Here is a 25,815-nt window from a genome sequence, read left to right on the forward strand (position 1 = left end):
GCTAACCTGAAGAATAAAACTGCCTTATCAATTTTACCACACATGAAACAGTATAACACCCCCCAAAAAAAAAAATAAATAAAAGAAACTCACAAATTACTGGATTTTGTTCATTCTGCCTCCCAAAAATCAGAATAGAAAGCAATTAAAAAAAGTCATGTGCCTGAAAATGGAACCAATAAAAACATCAACAACTTGTCCCACAAAAAAACAAGACCTCACATTACTCTGTGGGCCAAAATATGGAAAAATTATAGCTCCCAAAATATGGTGATGCAAAAACTATTTTTTGCAATAAAAAGCATCTTTTAGTGTGTGACAGCAGCCAAACATAAAAACCCGCTATAAGGCCTCTTTCACGCATCCTGATATTTCCGGTACCGGAGATGGGTGCTCGGTGCTGAACATGGCTCTCATTATTGTCCTCTGCTCTGCCGGCTCTTTCCAAAATGGAGTCACTTGTGGGGGGTTTCCACTGTTTAGGCACATCAGGGGCTCTGCAAACGCGACATAGCGTCAGATCTTAATTCCAGCCAATTTTGCGATGAAAAAGTGAAACGGCGCTCCTTCCCTTCCAAGCTCTGCTGTGCGCTCAGTGGTTTACCCCCACATATGGGGGTATCAGCATACTCAGGACAAATTGCACAACAACTTTTGGGGTACAATTTCTCCTGTTACCCTTGGTAAAATAAAAAAAATTGGATCTGAAGTAAATTTTTTGTGAAAAAGTTAAATGTTCATTTCTTAAAAACATTCCAAAAATTCTTGTCAAGCACTTGAAGAGTTAATAAACTTTTTGAATGTGGTTTTGAGCACCTTCTGGGGTGCAGTTTTTAGAATGGTGTAACTTTTGGGCATTTTCCATCATATAGACCCCTCAAAGTGACTTCAAATGTGACGTGGTCCCTAAAAAAATGGTGTAAAAATGAGAAATCGCTGGACAATTTTTAACCCTTATAACTTCCTAACAAAAGAAATTTGGTTCCAAAATTGTGCTGATGTAAAGTAAATATGTGGGAAATGTTACTTATTAAGTATTTTATGTAACATATCTCTGATTTAAGGGCATGAAAATTCAAAGTTGGAAAATTGCGAAATTTTCAAAATTTTGGCCAAATTTCCGTTTTTTTTCACAAATAAACGCAAGTCACATCAAAGAAATGTTACCACTATCATGAAGTACAATATGTCACGAGAAAACAATGTCAGAATCACAGGGATCTATGGAAGCTTTCCAGAGTTATTACCTCATAAAAGGACAACGGTCAGAATTGTAAAAATTGGCCCGGTCATTAACATGGGGGTAAAGGGGTTAAGGCTTTTCCTAGAGCCATGGAAGACCACGACTGGCTCTTTAACCATTGATTTTGTTACTGACATGTAATTTATTAAAGACCTCTTAACATCCAGCGTGTTGAACCTTTCCACTTTGGGTTCCTAGCATTGGAACAAAAGGAGGGACTAAATCTCCTGACTGAAGTGTGCGTGATTGCAGACAGTATCTTTTTCTGTCCTGTCTAGACAGCTTGGGCCCCACCGTTTGCTCAGTCTTTTCTCTGCCTGTGTTTGTGTTTCATCTTGTCTCACCGACAATATATGTTTGGGGGCTGTCTATTCCTTTGGGGATCTGCTCCGGGGCAGTGTAGATTTCATCTTTCTGTCTTTAGGCTTAGTTAGTCCTCCGGCTGTGATGAAGCATCTAGGGCTTCGTAGGAACGCTCCACGGCTACTGCTAGTTGTGCGGATAGGATCAGGGGTCTGCAATCCGCTTAGTTACCAACCTCTCTGGTCTTCTGGTGGCTTTGCCTGTTCCTGCCATCCTCCTCAGTGACCCATTCATAACAGAATCACCAGCCTAACCGCAGACTCTAGGGTACTCAAAAGAATGAAAGAATTGTTAAAAATAAAAAAGTGTCAGAATTTTTTAATGTATTTTTTTCTCTTTTTCTCTCTTGGAAGATTTTTTTTTCTTTAATGGAGACCAAGCAATTATCCAATCGTGTTGAGCAGCTCGCTGCTGAAGTGTGAGGAATTTCTGCCTATCTTGCACAATCATCTGCTGTAGAACCAAAGATCCCTACGTCTGATGTGTTTTCTGGGGATCGGTCTAAATTTTTGAATTTCAAGAATAACTGTAAACTATTTCTTGCCTTGAAGCCTAATTCATCGGGGAGCTCGGTGCAGCAGGTTAAAATTGTCATCTCACTGCTGCGCGGCGATCCCCAGGATTGGGCTTTTTCTCTGACACCTGGAGATCCTATTCTGGCTAATGTGGATGCGTTTTTTCAGGCCCTGGGGTTGTTGTATGATGAACCTAATACTATTGATCAAGCTGAGAAGACCTTATTGGCATTGAACCAGGGTCGGGATGCTGCGGCGTTATACTGCCAGAAGTTCCGAAAGTGGGCGATCCTTACTAAATGGAACGATGATGCCCTAGCAACTCTTTCGGAAAGGTCTGGCAGAAACCGTAAAAGATGTTATGGTGGGATTTCCTGTCCCCTCTGGTCTTAACGACTCCATGACATTAGCCGTTCAAATTGATCAACGTTTACGTTAACGTAAAAGTACGCGAGAGGCGGTGCTGCCTTTTGAACAAACTTCTGAACCCATGCAATGTGATAGGGTTCTGCCTAGGACGCAACGTCAAGAATTTAGAAAGTGTAATAAGTTATGCTTCTTTTGTGGGGACGCCTCTCATGTTATTTCTGTCTGCCCTAAACAAGAAAAAACGTTTTGCTCACGCATTTGCGGTGGGCAGTGTACAGCCTAAGTTCCTTTTGGCTGTTACCTTCATCTGCTCCGTGTCTACTTTTTCTTCTAAGGCCTTTGTGGATTCAGGAGCAGCTTTGAATCTGATGGATCTTGACTTTGCCAAGCGTTGTGGTTTCCCCATGGTGCCCCTAAGAACCCCTATTCCCTTGAGGGGGATTGATGCTACCCCTTTGGTTGAGAATAAACCCCAGTTTTGGACCCAGGTGGTAATGCGGGTCGCCCCGGACCATCAAGAGAATCGTAAATTTTTGGTGTTTCAAAATTTACTTGATACTATTGTACTGGGTTTTCCTTGGTTGCAAACCCATAATCCTTTTTTAGATTGGAAATCTCTGTCTGTGGTGAGTTGGGGTTGTCAATGTGTTCTTAGTGACACTCCTGCTTTCTCCACCTCTCCCCAGTCTCAAGACGTTCCTGACTATTTGGCTGATATTTCTGATGTATTTAGTGAGAGGAAGTCTGCGTCTTTGCCTCCTCACAGGAGTGATGACTGTGCAATTGAGTTAATGTCCGGTTGCAAATTTCCCAAGGGTCGGCTTTTCAACTTATCTGTACCTGAACATGATGCTATGCGATCTGATATCAATGAATCATTGGAGAAGGGTTATAGCAGACCATCCTCTTCGCCTTTGGGTGCTGTTTTTTTCTTTGTGGCCAAAAAAGATGGCTCACTAAGGCCATGTATTGACTATCGTTCTCTTAACAAGATCACTGTTAAATATCAGTACCCGTTACCCCTGATTTTTTATTTATTTTCCAGAGCTAAAAGTGCTTGTTGGTTTACCAAACTTGACATCAGGGGGGCGTATAATCTTATTAGCATCAAGCACGGGATGAATGGAAGACGGCATTTAATACTCCGGAGGGACATTTTGAGTACCTGGTGATGCCTTTTGGGCTCACTAATGCCCCTTCCGTCTTCCAATCTTTTATGAACGATATTTTCCGGGACCTTGTGGATAAGTTTTTGATCATTTATCTGGATGATATTTTGATTTTTTCCAGTGATTGGAATTCTCATGTGGAACATGTCTGGACTGTGTTCCGGATTTTGAGGGAAAATACTCTGTATGTTATGGGATCGAAATGTCTTTTTGGTGTACAGAGGATTTTGTTTTTGGGATTCATTTTGTCCCTGTCTGCTATTGAAATGGACCCGGCCAAGGTACAGGCCATTTATGATTGGGTTCAGCCCACTTGTCTGAAGGCTCTTCAGAAGTTTTTGGGTTTTGCTAATTTCTACTGTAAATTTATAAGTAATTTTTCTGGTATTGTTAAACCTTTGACGGATTTGACCAAAAAGGGCGCTGATGTGGTAAATTGGTCTCCAGAGGCAGTCTCGGCAGTTCAGGAGCTTAAGCAGAGATTCACTTCTGCTCTGGTTTTACGGCAACCTGGTGTTTCACTCCCTTTTCAAATGTAGATGCTTCTGAGATTGGTGCAGGAGCCGTTTTGTCTCAAAGAAATCCGGTAACCTCTAAGATGAATCCCTGTGCCTTCTTTTCTTGAACATTTTCTCCATCAGAATGTAACTATGACGTGGGGAATCGGGAATTATTGACCATGAAGTGGGCATTTAAAGAGTGGAGACATTGGTTGGAGGGAGCCAGACATCAAGTTGTGGTCCTCACCGATCACAAGAATTTGATTTATCTTGAATCAGCCAAGCGCTTGAATACTAGACAGGCTAGGTGGGCCTTGTTATTTGGGTGATCTGTGATAGATTTTCTAAGATGGCCCATCTTGTACCACTCCCAAAGTTGCCATCTTCTTCTGAGTTGGTGCCCTTGTTTTACAATAAGTGGTTCGTTTGCACGGGATTCCTGAGAACATTGTGTTGGACAGAGGGGTCCATTTGTTTCCAGATTTTAGAGGCCTTTCTGTTCCAAACTGGAAATTCAGTTGTCTTTCTCCTCTGCATTTCATCCTCAGACCAATGGGCAGACTGAGAGAACAAACCAGATGTTGGAGCCCTGTTTGCAGTGTTTCATATCTGCTGATCAGGATGATTGGGTCTCATTTTGCCCTTGGCTGAATTCACGATAAACAATAGGGCTAGCTCTGCCACTTTGATGTCTCCTTTCTTTTGTAACTTTGGGTTTCATCCTCGATATTCTTCGGGGCAGGTAGAAGCTTCTGCCTGCCCAGGTGTGGATTCTGTGGTAGAGAAAATGAAGCAGATTTGGGACCAAGTAGTGGATAAGTTGTCCCACTCTGAGGAAAAGGCCCAACGGTTTTCTAACCGGCAGAGGACCATTGGTCCCCGGTTTAAAGTGGGTGATATGGTTTGGTTGTCCTCAAAAAATATTCCCATGAAGGTTGCATCTCCAAAATTCAAGCCAAGGTTTATTGGACCTTATAAGATTTTGGAAATCCGTAACCCTGTTTCTTTTCGTTTGGCTCTTCCAGTTATGTTTAAGATTCATAACGTCTTTCATAAATCTTTGTTGAAAAGGTTTGTGGAGCCAGTCGTTCACATGGCAGTGCCCCCTGACCCTGTACTGGTTAAGGGTAATTTGGACTATGAGGTAGAGAAGATATTGGATTCTCGTCTGGCTAGACGGAGGCTTCAGTACTTGGTCAAGTGGAAGAGTTATGGCCAGGAGGATAATTCTTGGGTCTCTGCTTCTGACATCCATGCCAAGAGATTGATTCTTGCCTTTCACCGGGCCCATCCTGATCGGCCTGGTGGCGTGGATGAGGGTTCGGTGACCCCTCCTCAAGGGGGGGTACTGTTGTGAACTCCCTTGCTCGAATTTCTGAGCTGAAGCTCCCTCTGCTGGTTACTGAGAGTACTGGAGCTGGCCAGGTGGATGGAGGCTCTGGGAATCTGTGATTGCTGACTGGGAGCATATAATGGAGCTGGCTGCTGTTGAAGGTTGCTTGTGATTTTTTCCTCTGTGTGCATTTGGAGCTCTTTTATCCCTGCCTGATCTGCATTTTCAGCTAAGTGATTCCTTTGCTAATCCTTTGCATCTAATCTGGTTGTGTCTTTTTTTGCTTTCTGTTTTGCTGTTAGTGTTCAGCGTGCTCACTGCTGGGGGCAGCACTGGGCCCTGCTTCATATGTTTCAGCATGTTCAGTCCCCTGTTATGTTAGTATCTTTTTGCTTGCTGCCAGTTTATACCAGAGTGCTGATCTAGCGGGGGTGAGATAGTGTGATCTCAGGGTTTTTTTTGTATATCAGAAGTGTTGGACTTTTTCATGGTTTTGTGCATGATTGCAGACAGTATCTTTTTCTGTCCTGTTCTGTCTAGACAGCTTGGGCCCCACCGTTTACTCAGTCTGTTCTCTGCTTGTGTTTGTGTTTCATCTTGTCTTACAGACAATACAATTGTGGCCAAAAGTATTGACACCCCTGCAATTCTGTCAGATAATACTCAGTTTCTTCCTGAAAATGATTGAAAACACAAATTCTTTGGTATTATTATCTTCATTTAATTTGTCTTAAATGAAAAAACACAAAAAGAATTGTCCTAAAGCCAAATTGGATATAATTCCACACCAAACATAAAAAAGAGGGTGGACAAAAGTATTGGCACTGTTTGAAAAATCATGTGATGCTTCTCTAAATTGTGTAATTAACAGCACCTGTAACTTACCTGTGGCACCTAACAGGTGTTGGCAATAACTAAATCACACTTGCAGCCAGTTGACATGGATTAAAGTTGACTCAACCTCTGTCCTATGTCCTTGTGTGTACCACATTGAGCATGGAGAAAAGAAAGAAGACCAAAGAACTGTCTGAGGACTTGAGAAACCAAATTGTGAGGAAGAATGAGCAATCTCAAGGCTACAAGTCCATCTCCAAAGACCTGAATTTTTCTGTGTCTACTGTGCATAGTGTCATCAAGAAGTTTAAAGCCCATGGCACTGTGGCTAACCTCCCTAGATGTGGACGGAAAAGAAAAATTGACAAGAGATGTCAACGCAAGATTGTGCGGATGTTGGATAAAGAACCTCGACTAACATCCAAACAAGCTCAAGCTGCCCTGCTGTCCGAGGGTACAACAGTGTCAACCCGTACTATCCATTGGCGTCTGAATGAAAAGGGACTGTATGGTAGGAGCCCCAGGAAGACCCCACTTCTTACCCCGAGACATAAAAAAGCCAGGCTGGAGTTTGCCAAAACTTACCTGAAAAAGCCTAAAACGTTTTGGAAGAATGTTCTCTGGTCAGATGAGACAAAAGTAAAGCTTTTTGGGCAAAGGCATCAACATAGAGTTTACAGGAGAAAAAAAGAGGCATTCAAAGAAAAGAACACGGTCCCTACAGTCAAATATGGCGGAGGTTCCCTGATGTTTTGGGGTTGCTTTGCTGCCTCTGGCACTGGACTGCTTGACCGTGTGCATGGCATTATAAAGTCTGAAGACTACCAACAAATTTTGCAGCATAATGTAGGGCCCAGTGTGAGAAAGCTGGGTCTCCCTCAGAGGTCATGGGTCTTCCAGCAGGACAATGACCCAAAACACACTTCAAAAAGCACTAGAAAATGGTTTGAGAGAAAGCACTGGAGACTTCTAAGGTGGCCAGCAATGAGTTCAGACCTGAATCCCATAGAACACCTGTGGAGAGATCTAAAAATGGCAGTTTGGAGAAGGCACCCTTCAAATATCAGGGACCTGGAGCAGTTTGCCAAAGAAGAATGGTCTAAAATTCCAGCAGAGCTTTGTAAAAAACTCATTGATGGTTACCGGAAGCGGTTGGTTGCAGTTATTTTGGCTAAAGGTTGTGCAACCAAGTATTAGACGGAGGGTGCCAATACTTTTGTCTGGCCCATTTTTGGAGTTTTGGTGAAATGATCAATGTTTTGCTTTTTGCTTCATTCTCTTTTGTGTTTTTTTCATTTAAGACAAATTAAATGAAGATAATAATACCAAAGAATTTGTGGTTGCAATCATTTTCAAGAAGAAACTGAGTATTATCTGAAAATTGCAGGGGTGTCAATACTTTTGGCCACATCTGTATATGTTTGGGGACTGTCTATTCCTTTGTGGATCTGCTCTGGGGCAGTTTTAATTTCATATTTCTGTCTTTAGGTTTAGTTAGTCCTCCGGATCTGAAGAAGCATCTAGGGCATCGTAGGAATGCTCCATGGCTACTGCTAGTTGTGCGGATATGATCAGGGGTCTGCAATCTGCTTAGTTACCAACCTCTCTGGTCTTCTGGTGGCTTAGCCTGTTCCTGCCATCCTCCTCGGTGACCCATTCATAACACCTGAGCATGTGACCTCAGACCTCCAATGAGAGGACTTCCCACGGGCATGCTCAGTGGACCGAGAGAAGGACTTAGTCCCAGGAGCTGCTCGCTGCTGGCTATTGCAGGTTACTATAGCTGAACCCTGATTAGCAGCAGTAACCAAGCCAACAGTAGTAGACTGCGCAAGACGCTGAGAATGACTTCTTTGCTGAGCAGACTCCTCTGTGGCCTGAGAGGAATGGAAGACCGCAGATGGCAAGGCTCGGGATTCCTGCTGTGCAGAGGCAGGAACCCGAAGCCTATCACACAATGTATTTAAAATGCCCATCCCACCTAAAAATGGTGAACCTTTATATGAAAACGCACTATACGGTATCCCATAGAAATGGCTTCTTAGTGGGATACCACACATCCTCCACATCTCTTCAGACACCACCACTAAAACACCAGGGTGAGCGTGTTTCGCGATGTAACAGCCATGTTATTGTGTGCAATGGTATGACTGTGGTCTCAGCAGAGTTTACCTATTGGTTCTTGTGTCCCCCCCCTCCCAATGAGGAGTAGAAATAAATATCAATTATCCAAAAATGATAGGGTTGTACAGGAAGAGCCAATAGATAGTCGTGGTATGGCACTGCGCCCTGTCAACAGTAGAGTACCTTTTTTTTTAATTAGCAGCATGACATACAAATTTTCAAATGCAGCTGAAGTTGATTAAAAAAAACCACAATCTATGTCCTCCCTGCATTCCTCTGTACACATCTCAGTATTTAGATCACTATTACCATGAACTCTTTCCCTTCAGCATTTCTCTGTCTTCAGATCACAGATATCACAAAATGCTTCAGCCACAGGGCAACGAGTATGGCCTTCGATTGAACAGTTCTGGATTAAATTTTTGCAGTGGGAAACATTAATTAGTAATAAAAAATTATTTCTCTATAACACAGTCGGTGGACACTTAGTAATTCCTCCTCCCCCCTTCCATCTACTGGAATATGAAGGTCTGGAGATCCATTTGTAGGAATCCAGATATTAAAGCTACCAAACAACAAATATTATCTTTTAAGTGGAAACAGATTATGGAATACATTTAAACAAGTTATTCAACATTTATTTAGCCTCCCTTGACAGAACAATAGAACTATAATTGTGCTGTATTACAAATACTAGAGTAAGTGGAAAACAGAAATTCTTGATGCAATAACGCACCTGCACCACAGCCAAGGTGAACTGTACTACAATGCTGTGAACAAGATAAATTGTCCAATGTCTGATGCCAGACTCCTTCAAACATCAACTACCTGCTGGTGTCAATCACCGGCGTTAAACAAAAACCAAAATGAAGAAATATTTTTTTTTTAAAGGAATCTCTGGGCCCATATGTTAATTGGGATTATCTGTTATTACAGTCTCCAAATTGTGTTGCTGTCATCAGAGCTTAATCTTAATTGCAGGTACTTTTAAGATAGTATCAGGATCAACTTCAGCTGGAGGATTTAAAGCAACACTGAATTAACCTTCCTTCTTTGAAGGGGTGTCACTTAATCTTACAAGTATGGGCTGGTCTGATGTTATCGCACTACCATTCAAAGGAAGATTGCATTTCAATGGTTGTCCATCTGGGTATCTGTTGTTGTATTTTTTTAGGCACCAACTGCATCTTCCTTACTTACCAACACAACCTCTGCAACTCCGTAGCTTAACAAGCAGGTGTACTTCAAGACACCGCATACACAGAAAAGCTCCACAATATCTTCCTCTGTGACTCTTGGATGAAAATTATTAATGGTCATTTTTGGCCCTTCTAAAGAGTTAAAGACAGGCTCTTTATGAATGGGCCCTGAACTGGCCTCCTTTGTGACAAGTGTCCGTGACACGTTAGTTACAGCCTGTGTGTGCAATAAAGGTGTCGAAGTATCTTGCTGACTAGACATGGGAGCTGTGTATGCATCATTCTCTAACACTTTAGTAAGAGGTAAAGTTTGCCCAAGAGAAAGTGAATTTCCAGACATTCACGGCCTTTTCTGCACATTATTTGCAGCTGTGATCTTCATCTTCTTGGTGGGGTTGAGGTAAAGTCGTCATCAATACCATCATCGTCCATATCTTGTAAAGAAAAAATCTGTTTCCCAGCTTCGTGGTTATCTATGTTTATTGGCATTCCTTTAACAATGTTCGTTACTCTGGAACAAATAGTTTTCGGCTGTAACATTTGGATATTCTTGGTTATATGTATGGGTGAAGAACATGATGAACTTTGTGCCATGGGTGTGTTGATAGTTACAGCCACTGCACTCCTCTTTAAACTAAGTTTTTCATGAGCATCCATCAGTCTGTTTGGCTTTCCTCCAACACTGATCTGCTTTCTCTGCTTCAGCATCTCACAAGCATGTTGCAGTTTGCCCTTCATACGGACACCCCAAAAGGGGGGGCAGTGATTACACAGATAAAGATGTTACAAAGTTGAGACATTAGGTATGTACAATGCAAATATAAAATAAATGGGATTAACAAAGAAATCAACACGTACAGTTGCTTAATGGTCTTTAGGCTAACCATGTAGGGAGGCAGGGCCACACGTCGCCCTGCATCTGGGGTCCTTTTGGCATCAAACCTCCAGCTCGAATAACCAATTTTATGGAGGGAATACCTTATAGCTTTGGGTTTGTGACATCACGAAAGGGGCCATCTGGTATGTTCCTCCCCCTGCTATAGGAGTTACAATTCTGACTACAAAACTTATAATGACTATATCTCGCAGAGGGTAAATCGTATAAACACGCACATGGTATCATTCTCTTTAGCCTGTCATAGACAATAATTAAAGACCAAAAATGCAGTAATTATGTCCCACCGTTTAGGAGAAATCCAGTTCTTGGTTTCTGTGGTTGCTGGAACCGTGAAAATTATGGGCTAGAACGCGGGTTTCGTGCCATACGCAGAAATGTAATTTTCGTGTTTTTATCATAAACGCGCCGCGTTTTATGAGCGAATGATGAGATCGCCATTATTTTCTATGAGAGTAGCTGAGCACATGGTTCAGAGACAAAGAGACCCTTTTATAGGAAACACTACAAAGATCTTACAATGGTGGGGGCGGACGCGGCATAAAAAAAATGTAGAATAGAGTTCTGATTAAATATAATTGATAGCTGACCTATAAATGGAAACGCTGCAAAGATCCTACAATGGCGGGGGCGGCAGGAAAACTAAAATGGCTGCCCATGCCAAAGCGTATGTACACACATAGAAGCCAAGCAGCCCCCCATTTGCTTTCAAGTGAAAAAGCATTAAAAAAATGTAGAATAGAGTTATGATTAAATATAATAGATAAATGACCTAAAAAAGGAAACGCAACAAAGATCCAACAATGGCAGGGCGGGCACGGCAGGAAAACTAAAATGGCTGCCCATGCCAAAGCGTATGTACACACATAGAAGCCAAGCAGCCCCCCATTTGCTTTCAAGTGTAAAAGCATAAAAAAAAATGTAGAATAGAGTTATGAATAAAAAGGACCTAAAAAAGGAAACGCAATGTGAGATATTTACAGACAGTGTCAGGTTGGTACCATTACACAGATTTTTTAAATTTTTTTTAAATCAAATAAATTTTAATTAAACATAACAAAACTTAGAACAGATTATATGGAAACACTCATTTTTTAATCTTACAGTAAATCCCCCCCCTTCCCCTCCCATGGAGACCTTTCCCAGTGCAACACTGCTACGTCCATCATTAAAATCCATAACTGTATATACTCGTGTATAAGCCGACCCGTGTATAAGCCGACCCCTTAATTTTACCACAGAAACTGGGAAAACTTATTGACTCACGTATAAGCCTAGGGAGGAAAATGAAGGAGCTACTGGTAAATTTCAAAAATAAAAATAGATATCAATAAAAGTAAAATTAATTGAGACATCAGTAGGTTAAATGTTTTTGAATAGCCATATTGAATCAGGAACCCCATAAGATGCTCCATACAAAATACGCCCCATATAATGCTGCTCAAAGGTTAATAATGGCCCCATAAGATGCTCCATAGAATAATATGCCCCATATGCTGCCCCATAAAGGTTATGGCCCAATAAAATGCTCCATAGATTATGTCCCCATAAGATGCTCCATAGAATAATATGCCTCATATGCTGCTCCATAAAGGTTATGGCCCCATAAGAAGTTCCATAGATTATGCCCCATAAAATGTTCCATAGAATAGGCCCCATAAGATGCTCCATAGATTATGCCCCATATGCTGACCCATAAGATGCTCCATAGAATATGCCCTCATATGCTGCCCCCATAAGATGCTCCATTGAATATGCCCCATTGAATATCCCCCATAAGATGCCCCCATAAGATGCTCCATTGAATATGCCCCCATATGTTTCCCCCATAAGATGCTACATTGAATATGCCCCTATATGCTGCCTCCATAAGATGCTCCATTGAATATGCCCCCATATGCTGCCCCATAAGATGCTCTATTGAATATGCCCCCATAAGATGCTCTATTGAATATGCCCCCCATAAGATGCCCCATAGATTATGCGCCCATATATTGCGGCTGCCGCAGGTATTAAAAAAGAAAAAAAAAAAAAAAAGACATACTCACCTCTCATTGCTAGGGGACAGGTGCCGGAGTGCTGAGCAGGCGGGGACACCGGCGCGCTATGGGGGACAGGTGTTGCCGCTGGCTCAGGACCAGGCACCTGAGATATTCACCTGTCGCGGTTCCAACGCTGTTCGCCGCTGTCTGCCCGCCGGGTCCCTCTGTCAGTGACTGTTCAGGCAGAGGGCGGCACGGACTACGTCATCGTGCCCTCTGCTGTCTGAACGTCACTGACAGAGGGACCCGGCGGGCAGACAACGGCAAGCAGCGTTGGAACTGGGACAGGTGAATATAGCATATACTTACCTTCCCCTGGCGTGGTCTCTGCAGCCCCCCCCTGCTTGCCCCACGGTCTCTCTTCCTTCCTTCAGCGGTCATGTGGTACCGCTCATTATAGTCATAAATATGAGCATATTCATGACTTTAATGAGCGGTACCAAGTGATCGCTGTAGGAAGGAACGGAGACCGTGGGACAAGCGGGGGGGAGGGGCTGCAGAGACAATGCCAGGGGGGTCAGTATGATCTGACACACCGCTCCCCCTCCCCCACCTACCCCCTGGCTATATGACTCGCGTATAAGCCGAGGGGGGAATTTCAGCCCAAAAAAATGGGCTGAAAGTCTCAGCTTATACGCGAGTCTACACGGTACTTTAATTAATACTATCCAACCATGGCTGCCATAGTCTATGGAAGTATTCCTGTTTATTCCTCTTGGTGTAAATCCTTCTTTCAAGTTGAATTATACAGTATAGTTCGTTTAAGCAATAAATTCGCATCTGGACGGGTGCTCCTCTAATCCAATAGATTGCAATCTATTTTCTGGCAATAAACAATCTCGCAATTGATATTTTGGTCGTGTTGACTGTTTTTATTTCCTCAATGTACTCTAATAGACATGTCAGTGGGTCACTAGAGACAATGCACCTATACATCATTCCAATACGGCTCAACACTACGATCCAAAAGGGGGACAATCTGGGACAATGACAAAGCATATGCAGTATGTCTGCCTGAGATTGCAAGTACCTTGGGCAGTTGAAGTTAAACTTCAACCCTGCTTTAAATAACATATCAGGGGTTCTATACACCCTATGGATCACAAACACGTGGTCAAAATTGTTGGTACCCCCTTATTTAATGACAGAAAAACCCACCATGGTGGCAGAAATAACATGAATCTGACAAAAGTAATAAATCAAAAATCAATGAAAATGAACAAATGAATGTCAGAAGAATATTTAGAATTGAGAGTCCTCAATGGTTGATACCTTTTAATGGCTAACTGAAAAGATGGTAACAAGTTGCAAGCTTTCGAGACTACTCAGGTCTCTTCATCAGGCTAGACTAATACAAAATCTGAAGGATAACATTTATACAAAAGACAGCACAGAAATAACCCAATAGCTAAGACAAGTGATGTGAAGTGGAATAGTCATTATGGAGGGAGTGATAAGCATAAATATTGGAACAGTTCATAGATAAGCAGTGTGAAGGTTTTCTGTCTGGTCCTGTGTTGTGATGACCCCAGAAAGTATAAAGAGTAAATTTCTGAATTGATGTAAAAAGACATAAATCCATGCGATTTATCTGTGCTGTCTGTGGAAATCTGTGCTGTCTTTTGTATAAACATGTTATCCTTCAGACGCTTGTCCCACTGAGGACTCTCAATTCTAAATATTCTTCTATCTACTGGCTAACACGGTACAAAGATATCCAAATCCAAATGAATGTCAGACATTGATTTTCAAACATTAATATGGTTTAAGGTTTAAAGCATACATTTTGAATAAATTCTCAGTCTTAAAAGTACTTTCCATGAATATTCTTATATATGAGAAACATTTTAATTATAAAGCTTTGGTTTTTTTCATACGAGGGGGGATGGAAAAAACACACTGGCTATGACTACACAGGTGCTAGTAGTAAACATTTCGTGCACTCCCTGTTCATATATACAACTTATAATAAACATTCCCCTACGTATGTAACAAATTATAACCGCTCACCTCCCCACCAACCTACAAGGCACTGCAGAAACCGCTACTGTTGTCAGTTTCGATGCAAGTATTTTATGTGGTATGATGGCATTGCAGCTTTCTGTTTTAGAAAAGTAGCCGATTAGTATAATCTCACCCAAATTCATCTTGAATTTCAGCCACTTGATCCACCAGAATCTGTAATCGTTCCCAGCGCATACGACTGCATTCTTTGTGGAAGTCAAAAGCAAAGTACCTATTTAAAAGAAAAAAAGGAGATGGCATTACATGTAGATTACTTTTTTTCTTAGGATTGTGCTCTTGGTTTACAGTGTATTTACAGATCCAATTAAATTTAGGCAGGTCAGTAAAGGCCTTTTTCTCATATAAAACCTGCTAAGGCTTCATTTTTTTGACTTGGTATCACACACTATATGCAAATTGACTCTTCAGAGGTCTCCTGTTGGAAGCAGCAATCCTACAAGTCACTTTTGACCCTTTAACGAACCTTGAAATGTGATTAAGGCTATGTACCCACATATGCAGAAAATTCCTGACTGAAAACCGGACTCCTTCCCAGAAAACGCGCGTTTTTTGCGCAAAAAACAAGTTTTTTATGCGTTCTTTTCCGGAGCGTCCCCAGTCTCAGAAAATAGTTAGAAATGCGAAAGTTAATGAGCATGCTGCTTTTTTTACCGCGATGCATTTTTTCGCGGCAAAAAACGCATCAATATGCACAAAAAGTGCACAATTCATTAAAATGAATGGGATGCTTCTTGTAAGCGTTTTTGCCGGTACAAACGCTTAAAAAACGCGAAAAAAACGCTTATGTGTGCACAAACCCTTAGATCAAAAGCCAAATTAAAATCACAATTTGCAGACACTGTTTGGGGGGGTATTGCCCCTCGTTAGTGCAAAGTATGAGAACGGATATGGCTAGGTGAGAGGCTCTGGACTGAGGTCTAAGTGGTAATATTTCTCTTTGTGGAGAATGATATAACTGCTCTGGCATGCCAAGGTAAGGAGGCTTATTATCTGTGCAATGCTCCTCTGGGAAATGTATACACGTATTTATTAAGGATGAGCGAACGTGCTCGGTGATACTTTGCGGTGTTCACTACTCAGTGAGTAAAACTTGAATTTCTGCTCCCGTATCTTTAGAGCCCGTTACACAGCTAATAAGTAGGGATTGCGTGTGAGTCACTGCAATGCCATAGCCATGTTGGTTGTTACATTACTGTGACCGGATGGTCGGCTGACATAATCAGGATTATAAAAGGACAGGCACCGCCCGGTTCAGCACACTGACACCATTGCACAGCTCTGTGACACTGCGTATTGGATGGAGAGTGAGCTTGTCTAGGTCCGTGTGTGCACTGTATAATGAATCAGAGGCCTGCAGTGTTGATACTGGTGCTGAAGCTGAGCCATCATACTAACAGCACTTCTAAGGGCTAATCGTTTGTATCACATACAATCTGCATTTAGCCTAGTAGGGAGAGAGCTGCAGGAACATGGAGAATGACAGAATCCAGTCTGTATACAAGGATTAGGTCTGTGCACTCTGTTGGTAAATATATAGCTGCAGTATTTCTTTGTGGTGGCTGAAAATTTTTTAAATATTTTGATCCATCAAATATTACATGCTTTGAGGTCCTTTTTAGTTTTATAAAACACACCAAAAATCATTGAAATATTTTCCTGGGCTACATTTCTTAGCATTTCTGTGAGTACATTTCTGTGATCTTTAAAAGTGAAAAAAAGCTTATAAACATTTTGTAGGCTTCCATTTTTCAGTCACACAGTGTTACGTAGTCTGTGAATATTTTTGGGATCTCCAAAACTGAGAAAAAGCATCGAAACATTTTTCTTTTGCGTTCTGTTAATTTACGGTTGAGTAAACTCACAAAATCTGCTTTGATTGCTGCAGGTGACCATTTTTTTTCCTTTTATTCAAAATAAACATGGTTTCAAGAGACCTAGCAATTACATAAAGCGTAAGGCGTCCTGGTGTGGCATCCCTGCCTTGTTGCAGCACATGTTCAGGAACATCACCCGTGTCCTTACCGCTTACTATCATGGTCCACGTAATGACTGACATGCGGATAAGCGCTTGTGGCCATGGAGGCCCCATTTCCCTTATGGCACACCAGGTGAAAATTCTGCATGCCATGGATGAGTCACATCCTGGCATGTGCTCCCAACACCGAGGATTGCTGGTCCTACTTCTACCATGTTTTCCTACACCTTCTACAGCAGTTGCTGCACCCCTCCTGCGCCTCCTCATCCTTTATCTCAGGTATGGTATCTCAGAGCACTTCATCCACAGCAGCGCCTCCCATCTTCATGCGATGTCGTCATCCTTGTGGCTTCGTTTCATGGATCCTGCACAGGCGTACTTGATCTGCCCTGTGTAGGGCAGAGCAAAGTACTGCAGTGCACAAGAACTGAGAAAGGTCAGAGAGGCCCTACGTCTGCACACTGCTATACTTTGCTCTGCACTCAACAGGGCATATCAGTACGCCTGTGCAGCCATGACATGAAGCAAGGAAGATGACGACATCGCAAGAAGATTGGAAGCCCCGGACCTGCAACACCCATCGGACCGGACCGCCCCGAGGTGAGTATAATAAAACTTGTTTTTCTTATCTTTCAGGTTAGATCGGGGGCTTATCTACAGCATAATCGAATACTGTAGATAAGCCCCAAAAGGCAGTGGCCGCAGCCTATTGCGGAAAAACGACGTGACAGGTTCCCTTTAACCCCTTCTCTCCAAAGCCTGTTTACACCTTCCTGACAAGGCCAATTTTTACAATTCTGACCACTGTCACTTTATAAGGTCATAACTATGGAAAGCTTCAACAGATCCCAGTGATTCTGAGACATACTGTACTTTATGAAAGTGGTAACATTTCTTTGATGTCACTTTATTTCTGAAGAAAACGGAAATTTGGTGAAAATTTAGCAATTTTCAAACTTTTAATTTTTAAGCCCTTAAATCAGAGAGTCATATTGCACAAAATAGTTAATAAATAACATTTCCCACATTTCTGCTTTACATCAGCACAATTTTGGAAACATAAAATCTTTTAGGAAGTTATAAGGGTTAAAATTTGACCAGCGATATCTAATGTTTCCAACAAAATTTGCAAAACCATTTTTTTTTTTTAGGGACCACCTCACATTTGAAATGACTATGAGGGGCCTATATGACAGAAAATATCCAAAAATGACACCATTCTAAAAACTACACTCCTCAAGGTGCTCAAAACTACATTCAAGAAGTTTATCAACCCTTCAGGTTCTTCACAGGAATTTTTAGAATGTGGAAGAAAAAAAAATAAACATTTACTTTTCTTTCACAAAAATTTTCTTTAGACCTGAATATTTTTTACTTTTGCAAAGGTAACAGGAGAAAATGGACCAAACATTTTGGTGTGCAATTTCTCCTGAACATGCCGATACCCCATATGTGTGGGAAATCTACTGTTTAGATGCATGGCAGGGCTCGGAAGGGAAGGAGCGCCATTTCACTTTTTGAATGTAAAATTTGCTGGCATAATTAACGGATGCCATGTCATGTTTGGAGAGCCCCTGATGTGCATAAATAGTGGAAACCCCCCACAAATAACACCATTTTGGAAACTAGACCCCTTAGGGAACTTATCTAGATGCGTATTGAGCACCTTGAACCCAATAGTGCTTGACAGAAGTTTATAACATTAAGCTGCATAAAAAAACAAAAAACAAAAAAACACAACACATTTTTCCTACATACGGTAAATCTTTTTTGCTCCATATTTTGCATTTTCATAAGGGTAACAGGAGAAATTGCTCCATACAATTAGTTGTGCAATTTCTCCTGATTGCAGATGCCCAATATGTCTTGGAAAACAACTGTTTGAGTGCACGGCAGGGCTTGGAAGGAAAGCAGCGCCATTTGAGTTTTTGAATGCAAAATTTGATGGAATAATTAGTGGACGCCATGTTGCGTTTGAAGAGCCCCTGATGTGCCTAAACAGTGGAAATCCCTTACAAGTAAAACCATTTTGGAAACTAGACTCCTTCGGGACCTTATCTAGATGCGTATTGAGCACCTTGAGCCCCCAGATGGAACACAGAAGTTTATACGTTAAGCAGTGAAAATATCTATCTATCTCATAAATTATATATATATATATATATATATATATATATATTGCACTTTTTGTTTGGCAGTATAATGTTAAAGCATTGTTTTTTGCCAAGTTTATTTTTTTCATGGTGTTCACTGAGGGGGTTAACTAGTAGGACACATTTATAGATTGGATAGTTACGGACATGGCGAAATATGTGTACTTTTAGGGTGTTTCCATGGTCAGTATTGGCAACGCTTTGGACGCAGGTCCATCAAAAGCGCTGCCGGCTTTTGTATGACAAGTGATTTTGCATGTGTTCATTGAACCATGCTGAATCACCGCATCCTATACATATGACGGTGATATTGATCTTGCGTATACTGAGTGTCTCCGCAAGATAAATAGACATGCTGCGGTCTGGTTACGCAGGCAAGCTGGAGGCGTCCCTATACGCATAGTGGAGATGGGATTTCATAAAATCCCGTCTAATATGCTGTAACATCTGGCCACTGCGGATTGAACACTGTGGCTGTACGCAGCATCCAATCTGCAGTGTTTACTGACCATGAAAACATACTCTTATTGTTTGCTTTTTTTTCATTTACATAAATATTTATTGGGAAAATATTTTTTTCATTTATTTAGGTATTTTTAAAAAAAAAAAATTTACACTTTGTAATTTTTATTTATTTTTTTAACATTGTCCCAGCATGGGACATTATTATATCAGATCACTGATCTGACACAATGCACTGCAGATTATCAGATCAGGATCTGACAGGCAGGGAAGGAAGCATGCCAGTGCCTGCTTTCTGCAAGTGCTCACAAGCCACCTTCCCTGCAGGACCCGGAAGGACCCCGCAGCCATTTTGTGAGACTATCAGGACGACACGATCGCATCGCGTTGTACTCATGGAAGCGTGGAGGGAGGGGGCTCCTCTATGTCACTGTCACTACTGACAGTGGCATCAGAGAGGTTAAATGCCCGCGATCGGTGCTAGCTGACACCCTCACCTGATCCCTGTGGCGCTCAGCATGAGATTGGTGCGCCGTACTAGTACTGCTATTTGCGGGAAAGCAAATCCGGCAGAGCAGTACTAGTACGGTGCATGTCGGGAAGGGGTTAAAGGAATAACAGACAAGATAGATCTGTGTTTTTTGCTGCTGAAACACCAACCAGGCATGGTCATGTGTGATAATGGGCGTAACCTGGTGGCCACTGTGAAGCTTGACAAGTTCAAACAGGTACCATGCTTGGCACAGGTGCTCAACTTGGTAGTTCAGCGGTTTTTGAAAACAAACCCAGATTAGCCAGCGGTTCTGGTCCAGGTACGCCACATAAGCACCATTTCCGCAAGTCGAGTACAGCTGCCACTGCTCTGGCAATGCTGCAGTAGGGCACACACGTCAGCTCACCGACTGGTGTGCGACATCACCATGCGCTGGAACTTCACACTGCACATGTTGGCAAGGCTTTGTGAGCAGAAGACACCAGTGATTGAGTACCAGCTCACACACACCTGTGAGTATTCTGGTCAGCCTCCATGCATAACTGAAGAACAGGCATGGATGTCTGACTTTTGTTTGGTCCTCCAAGACTTTGCAGACTCCACAAAGATGGTGAGCGGCGATGACACCATAGTCAGCGCAACTATCTGGCTTCTGTGCCTACTTAACCAGTTGCTGCTCACAATTAAAGATTAAGATTAGCATGTGGACCAGTTGGGGATGGAGGAAGGCATAACACAGATTGTATTCAATCCAGCCTCATCTCATCTGCTCAGAGCAGACTGGGTAACAATGAGGAAGTGGAGGCAGAGGAGGGGGAAGAGCAGGAACAGAATCTGTTGGCTACCGTAACAGAGGTTAGTAGCAACACAACCTTCGTCATGTCTCTTATACATGGATGGGCTGAAGAGAGGGAGGAAGAGATGGAGAGTCATCATCATGGTGGAGACAGGGAAGTGTTGGCCGTATGGAGCTTGGCACATATGGCCGACTATTTGCCGCTGCCTTTCCCATGACCCTCGCATTACATTCATCTTGGCCAAAAAAAGTGCTGGTTGTTCACCCTGCAAGAACCACACTACAAGGAGAACATTGCAAATGATGCTATGCAAGAAGGCAATAGTGTAAAATATGTTTAAAAAAATCCCAACAGACAATAGTGGCAGGAGCAAGCTTCCTTGCCCATCTAAGGAGTAGAGGCATGGAGACACACAGCAGAAGCAGGGGTACTCTGTTCAAAAGGTGTGGGCCAATTTCATGACACCAGCCCAGTGATCAGGGTACTTTTGACAAGGAGGGCAAAAGTTTTCAAAGATGATCAACCAAACCAGTATACTCCCCAATTCCTCTGTGACTTTCAACTATTGGGTCTCAAAGCTGGACACCTGGAACGAGTTGTGCCTCTATACCTAGGTGTTGTTGTGCTGCCTTGCCGCTACTACAGTGCCTTACGAAAGTATTCGGCCCCCTGGAACTTTTCAACCTTTTCCCACATATCATGCTTCAAACAAAGATACCAAATGTAAATTTTTGGTGAAGAATCAACAAATGGGACACAATTGTGAAGTTGACCAAAATTTAATGGTTATTTTAAATTTTTGTAGAAATTAAAAAACTGAAAAGTGGGGCGTGCAATATTCTTCGGCCTCTTTAACTTAATACTTTGTTGCGCCACCTTTTGCTGCGATTACAGCTGCAAGTCACTTGGGGTAGGTCTATAAGTTTTGTACATCGAGAGACTGAAATTCTTGCCTATTCTTCCTTGGCAAACAGCTCGAGCTCAATGAGGTTTGATGGAGATCATTTGTGAACAGCAGTTTTCAGCTCTTTCCACAGATTCTCGATTGGATTCAGGTCTGGACTTTGACTTGGCCATTCTTACACCTGGATACGATTATTTTTGAACCATTCCACTGTAGATTTTGCTTTATGTTTGGGATCATTGTCTTGTTGGAAGACAAATCTTCGTCCCAGTCTCAGGTCTTTTGCAGACTCCAACAGGTTTTCTTCAAGAATGGTCCTGTATTTGGCTCCATCCATCTTCCCATCAATTTTAACCATCTTCCCTGTCCCTGCTGAAGAAAAGCAGGCCCAAACCATGATGCTGCCACCACCATGTTTGACAGTGGGGATGGTGTGTTCAGGGTAATGAGCTGTGTTGCCTTTACGCCAAACATATAGTTTGGCATTGTTGCCAAAAAGTTCGATTTTGGTTTCATCTGACCAGAGCACCTTGTTCCACATGTTTGGTGTCTCCCCCAGGTGGCTTGTTGCAAACTTTAAACAACACTTTTTATGGATATCTTTGAGAAATGGCTTTCTTCTTGCCGCTCTTCCATAAAGGCCAGATTTGTGCAGTGTACGACTGATTGCTGTCCTATGGATAGACTGTGCCACCTCAGTTGTAGATCTCTGCAGTTCATCCAGTGATCATGGGCCTCTTGGCTGCATCTCTGATCTGTCTTCTCCTTGTTTGAAATGAAAGTTTAGAGGGACGGCCGGGTCTTGGTAGATTTGCAGTGGTATGATACTCCTTCCATTTCAATATGATCGCTTTAAAGTTTTGGAAATCATTTTGTATTCAAATCCGGCTTTAAACTTCTCCACAACAGTATCACGGACCTGCCTGTTGTGTTCCTGGGTCTTCATGATGCTCTGTGCTTCAAACAGAACCCTGAGACTATCACAGAGCAGGGGCATTTATACAGAGACTTGATTACACACAGGTGGATTATATTTATCATTAGTCATTTAGGACAGCATTGGATCATTCAGAGATCCACAACGAACTTCTGGAGTGAGTTTGCTGCACTGAAAGTAAAGGGGAGGAATAATATTGTACGCCCCACTTTTCATTTTATGAATTTCCACAAAAATTTAAAATAACCAATAAATTTTGTTCAACTTCACAATTGTGTCCCACTTGTTGATTCTTCACCAAAATTTACATTTGGTATCTTCATGTTTGAAGCATGATATGTGGGAAAAGGCTGAAAAGTTCCAGGGGGTCGAATACTTTCGCAAGGCACTGTAACATCTTGCCTGAGCCGGTTTTTAGTGCTGCGGGTAGGGGGGTCATAGCAGAAAGGCACTTTCGCCTCTCAACAGAGAATGCAGACAGGCTCACGCTCATAAAAATGAACAAAGCCTGGATTAGCCCACACTTTTCCACACCACCAGACACCAGCAGCATTTAAACTGTTTGTAATATTCAATATTTTAATGCGCCCAGCCAGATATTTGCCTTTTAGGGGACTATGGATAAACCTCCTCATAATTTCTGTCCAGCTTTGTACTTTCTGCAAAGCCTTTATGACTGTATAAGTACATCAACTACACTTTCAAAATATTTTTAGTTCTAAATTTTTTATGGATTCAATGACTCATCCATATAGTTTAACACTGTTTTTGTTGCATTACGGTAGTATGTAAAACTTACAAAAGGCCTAGAAAAATAGTTCAGAATTAGATTACTCATCTATATAGTATTACATGCTTTCTGTCACATTTTGGTGGTATATAATAGTAGAAAAAAGTGTTTTAAAGTTTTGCTCGTTTGTTCACCTTTCTTACCCATACACTATTCAGTGTTCTGGAGTTAATTTTTGTTTAATGTAACACTGAGAAAAAATTTAAAAAGGTTTCTGGGTTACATTTATTTTGTACATAACCCTCAAAATACTTTCCAGGTCACCACCTGACAGCACACTGGAGGACGTCCTGCTTATCCGTAGTGGGACAGGAAACCACGAGAGCTTAAACGGATCCTCCCCCTACCACCCTTCAGTGTTTTTCCTGTCCCACTGCGGATAGGAACGACGAGAGGAAGATCCGACCGTTCCACGCAGTTGATTAGAATTGGGGGGCCCAGCCTTTCCCTTCCTACCTCAAAAATTCTGCAGCTGACACCCGGCACAGGGTCCCTCAGCCCCATCCAGTGTAGCGCTGCTTCAGGAGATGGGGGTCGCTTCCTCCTGACGGGGGCTCTCGACCCTGGATGCCGCCGCCTCCACCGATAGACGGGAACCAGGGCCGCCTCTATGGAGTCCACTGGTTCCACAAGCGGACCCCGGCAGCATATCGCCGCACCTCTCCCCCCTCCGTGGGACGCGGCATACCTGGAGGACCGCGCTGTGCCCGGACCGGGGGCGCGTCACTTCCGGGCAAATCATCGGAGCGGGGGCGCGCCACTTCCGGTCGCGTCATCGAGGCCGAGGCACGTCACTTCCGGTCGCGTCATCAAGTGCGACCGCCCGGCATCACAGGCACTGCCGGCATAGATCCACCTGAGAAGGGGGGCAGATCTATAGTGGTGGAGCGGATCGGCAGCACGGCAGGAGGAAGGAACAGCAGCGGTACGCCAGGCTCTGCGGCAGTAAGAGACGGACGCTACGTCCGTGGCCACTTACACGTCTGTGTCTCCACAGCAGCAGGCAGCCACAGTGAGCCTCTCTATCCAGGATGGAGAACCAGGCAAAGACGGAGACGGGAGCAGAGAGGCAGGGTCACGTGAGTAACCTCAGATGAGGTCATGGTGGGGCCCCGGTAAGGCAAACCCCACAGAACACGTATTTTATGTGTTCCAGGGGGGAACCGCCACTTCAGAGAGAAAGCAGCCCAGGAGGAAGGATAAGAAGTGTCCAGTTTGCTCTAAGAAGCTAAAGGACACGTGGCAAAAGACCCTCTGTGATGCAAGTACAAAACGCATAATGGGGGAGGAACAAGCTACACTCATGTCTAACATGAGAGCAATAATTAGAGAGGAAGTGCAGGCTTCGGTTTCCAGCCTGGCCATGTCCCAAACCCCGCAGGTGAACCCCCAGGCATCCAGAAAGAGACAGAGGGAGTCGAACACGTCTTCCGAAGACATCCGGTCCGAATCAGACGCAGAGGAGGAGGAGATCAGAGAGCACCCAGAAAGGGGAAGGAAATATCTCTTTTCATCCGGCGATACGAATGAGCTATTGGGGGCAGTGCGGCAGACTATGCAGATCGAGGAACCCCTGACTACCCTCTCAATACAGGATGAAATGTTCGGGGGATTGCGCCCTCAGACTTCGATGGTCTTCCCAGTAAACACCCATATACGGGCGATGATATTAGACGAATGGGAGGAAGCAGAGAAGAGATTCACTATCCCCAGAGATTTCTGGCTTCGCCTGCCGTTTGACCCAGAGGAGGTCAAGGTCTGGGAAGAGGTCCCTAAAATAGATATCCCAGTAGCGAAAGTATCAAAAAAGACAGCTATTCCGTTCGAGGACTCCTCAAGCTTAAAGGAGCCCTTAGATCGGAAGGCAGACGGCCTCTTAAAGAGGTCCTGGGAGAGTTCAGCAGCGGTCATAAAAACAAATATAGCCGCGACATCAGTGGCACGCTCCATGCATCTATGGATAGATGATTTGGAGGAGCACCTGTCGGATATAGCTCCGAGAGAAACCATCTTGAAATCCCTTCCCTTACTAAAATTAGCTACGGGGTTTTTGGCTGACGCCTCAGCAGAGTCCGTTAGGTTCACGGCCAGAAGCCAATCCTTGTCCAACACAGCCAGAAGGGCTATCTGGCTTAAAAGTTGGTCAGGTGACATGCAGTCAAAGAATAAACTCTGCTCAATTCCCTTCTCGGGGGGTAGAGTCTTCAGGCCTGTGCTTGATGATATCTTAGAGAAGGCGTCAGATAAAAAAAGGGGTTCCCTGAAGAGAAACGTAAGAGGTATCAGCCCTTTCATAGACCCCGTTACAACCAAAGAACGGACTACAGAGGGAAGGGGAAGTCGGGTCGATGGAGCTACCCCAAAGGGGGCGAGGGTAGAAATAGGAACAGAGATACCATCTTCTCCGGCCCAGGGTCTAGCTCCTGGAAAAAATGACCCCACCAGAGTAGGGGGGCGATTGCTCAAGTTCAGGGGAGAATGGTGGGAGGTTACCACCAGCCCATGGGTACTACAGGTCATTTATCAGGGGTACAGGAAAGAATTCCACTCCCTACCCCCGAACAGGCTCTTAGTGACCAGCTCTCAACTCTGTCCGACTTCCCCCATGTGGTTGGATATCCAGGACCTCCTAGGAATGGAGGCGATTATGCCAGTACCCACTCAAGAAGAAGGGAGAGGACACTACTTGAGCC

The 25,815-nt window shown here is 43.2% G+C and overlaps 1 protein-coding gene across 3 annotated transcripts in view; it reads right to left on the reverse strand.

Moving 5' to 3' along the window:
* SACM1L (SAC1 like phosphatidylinositide phosphatase) overlaps positions 1–25,815 on the reverse strand; it is a 449,760-nt gene that overhangs the window by 102,879 nt on the left and 321,066 nt on the right. For all 3 annotated transcript variants that reach the window (XM_073549855.1, XM_073549857.1, XM_073549856.1), the window contains one exon: positions 14,724–14,822. In XM_073549855.1, the coding sequence (XP_073405956.1) occupies positions 14,724–14,822 (99 nt within the window). The remainder of the gene's footprint in view (positions 1–14,723; positions 14,823–25,815) is intronic.

Source organism: Dendrobates tinctorius, unplaced genomic scaffold, assembly GCF_039654945.1.
Source record: "Dendrobates tinctorius isolate UK_male_01 unplaced genomic scaffold, ASM3965494v1 ptg000162l, whole genome shotgun sequence".
NCBI lineage: Eukaryota > Metazoa > Chordata > Amphibia > Anura > Dendrobatidae > Dendrobates > Dendrobates tinctorius.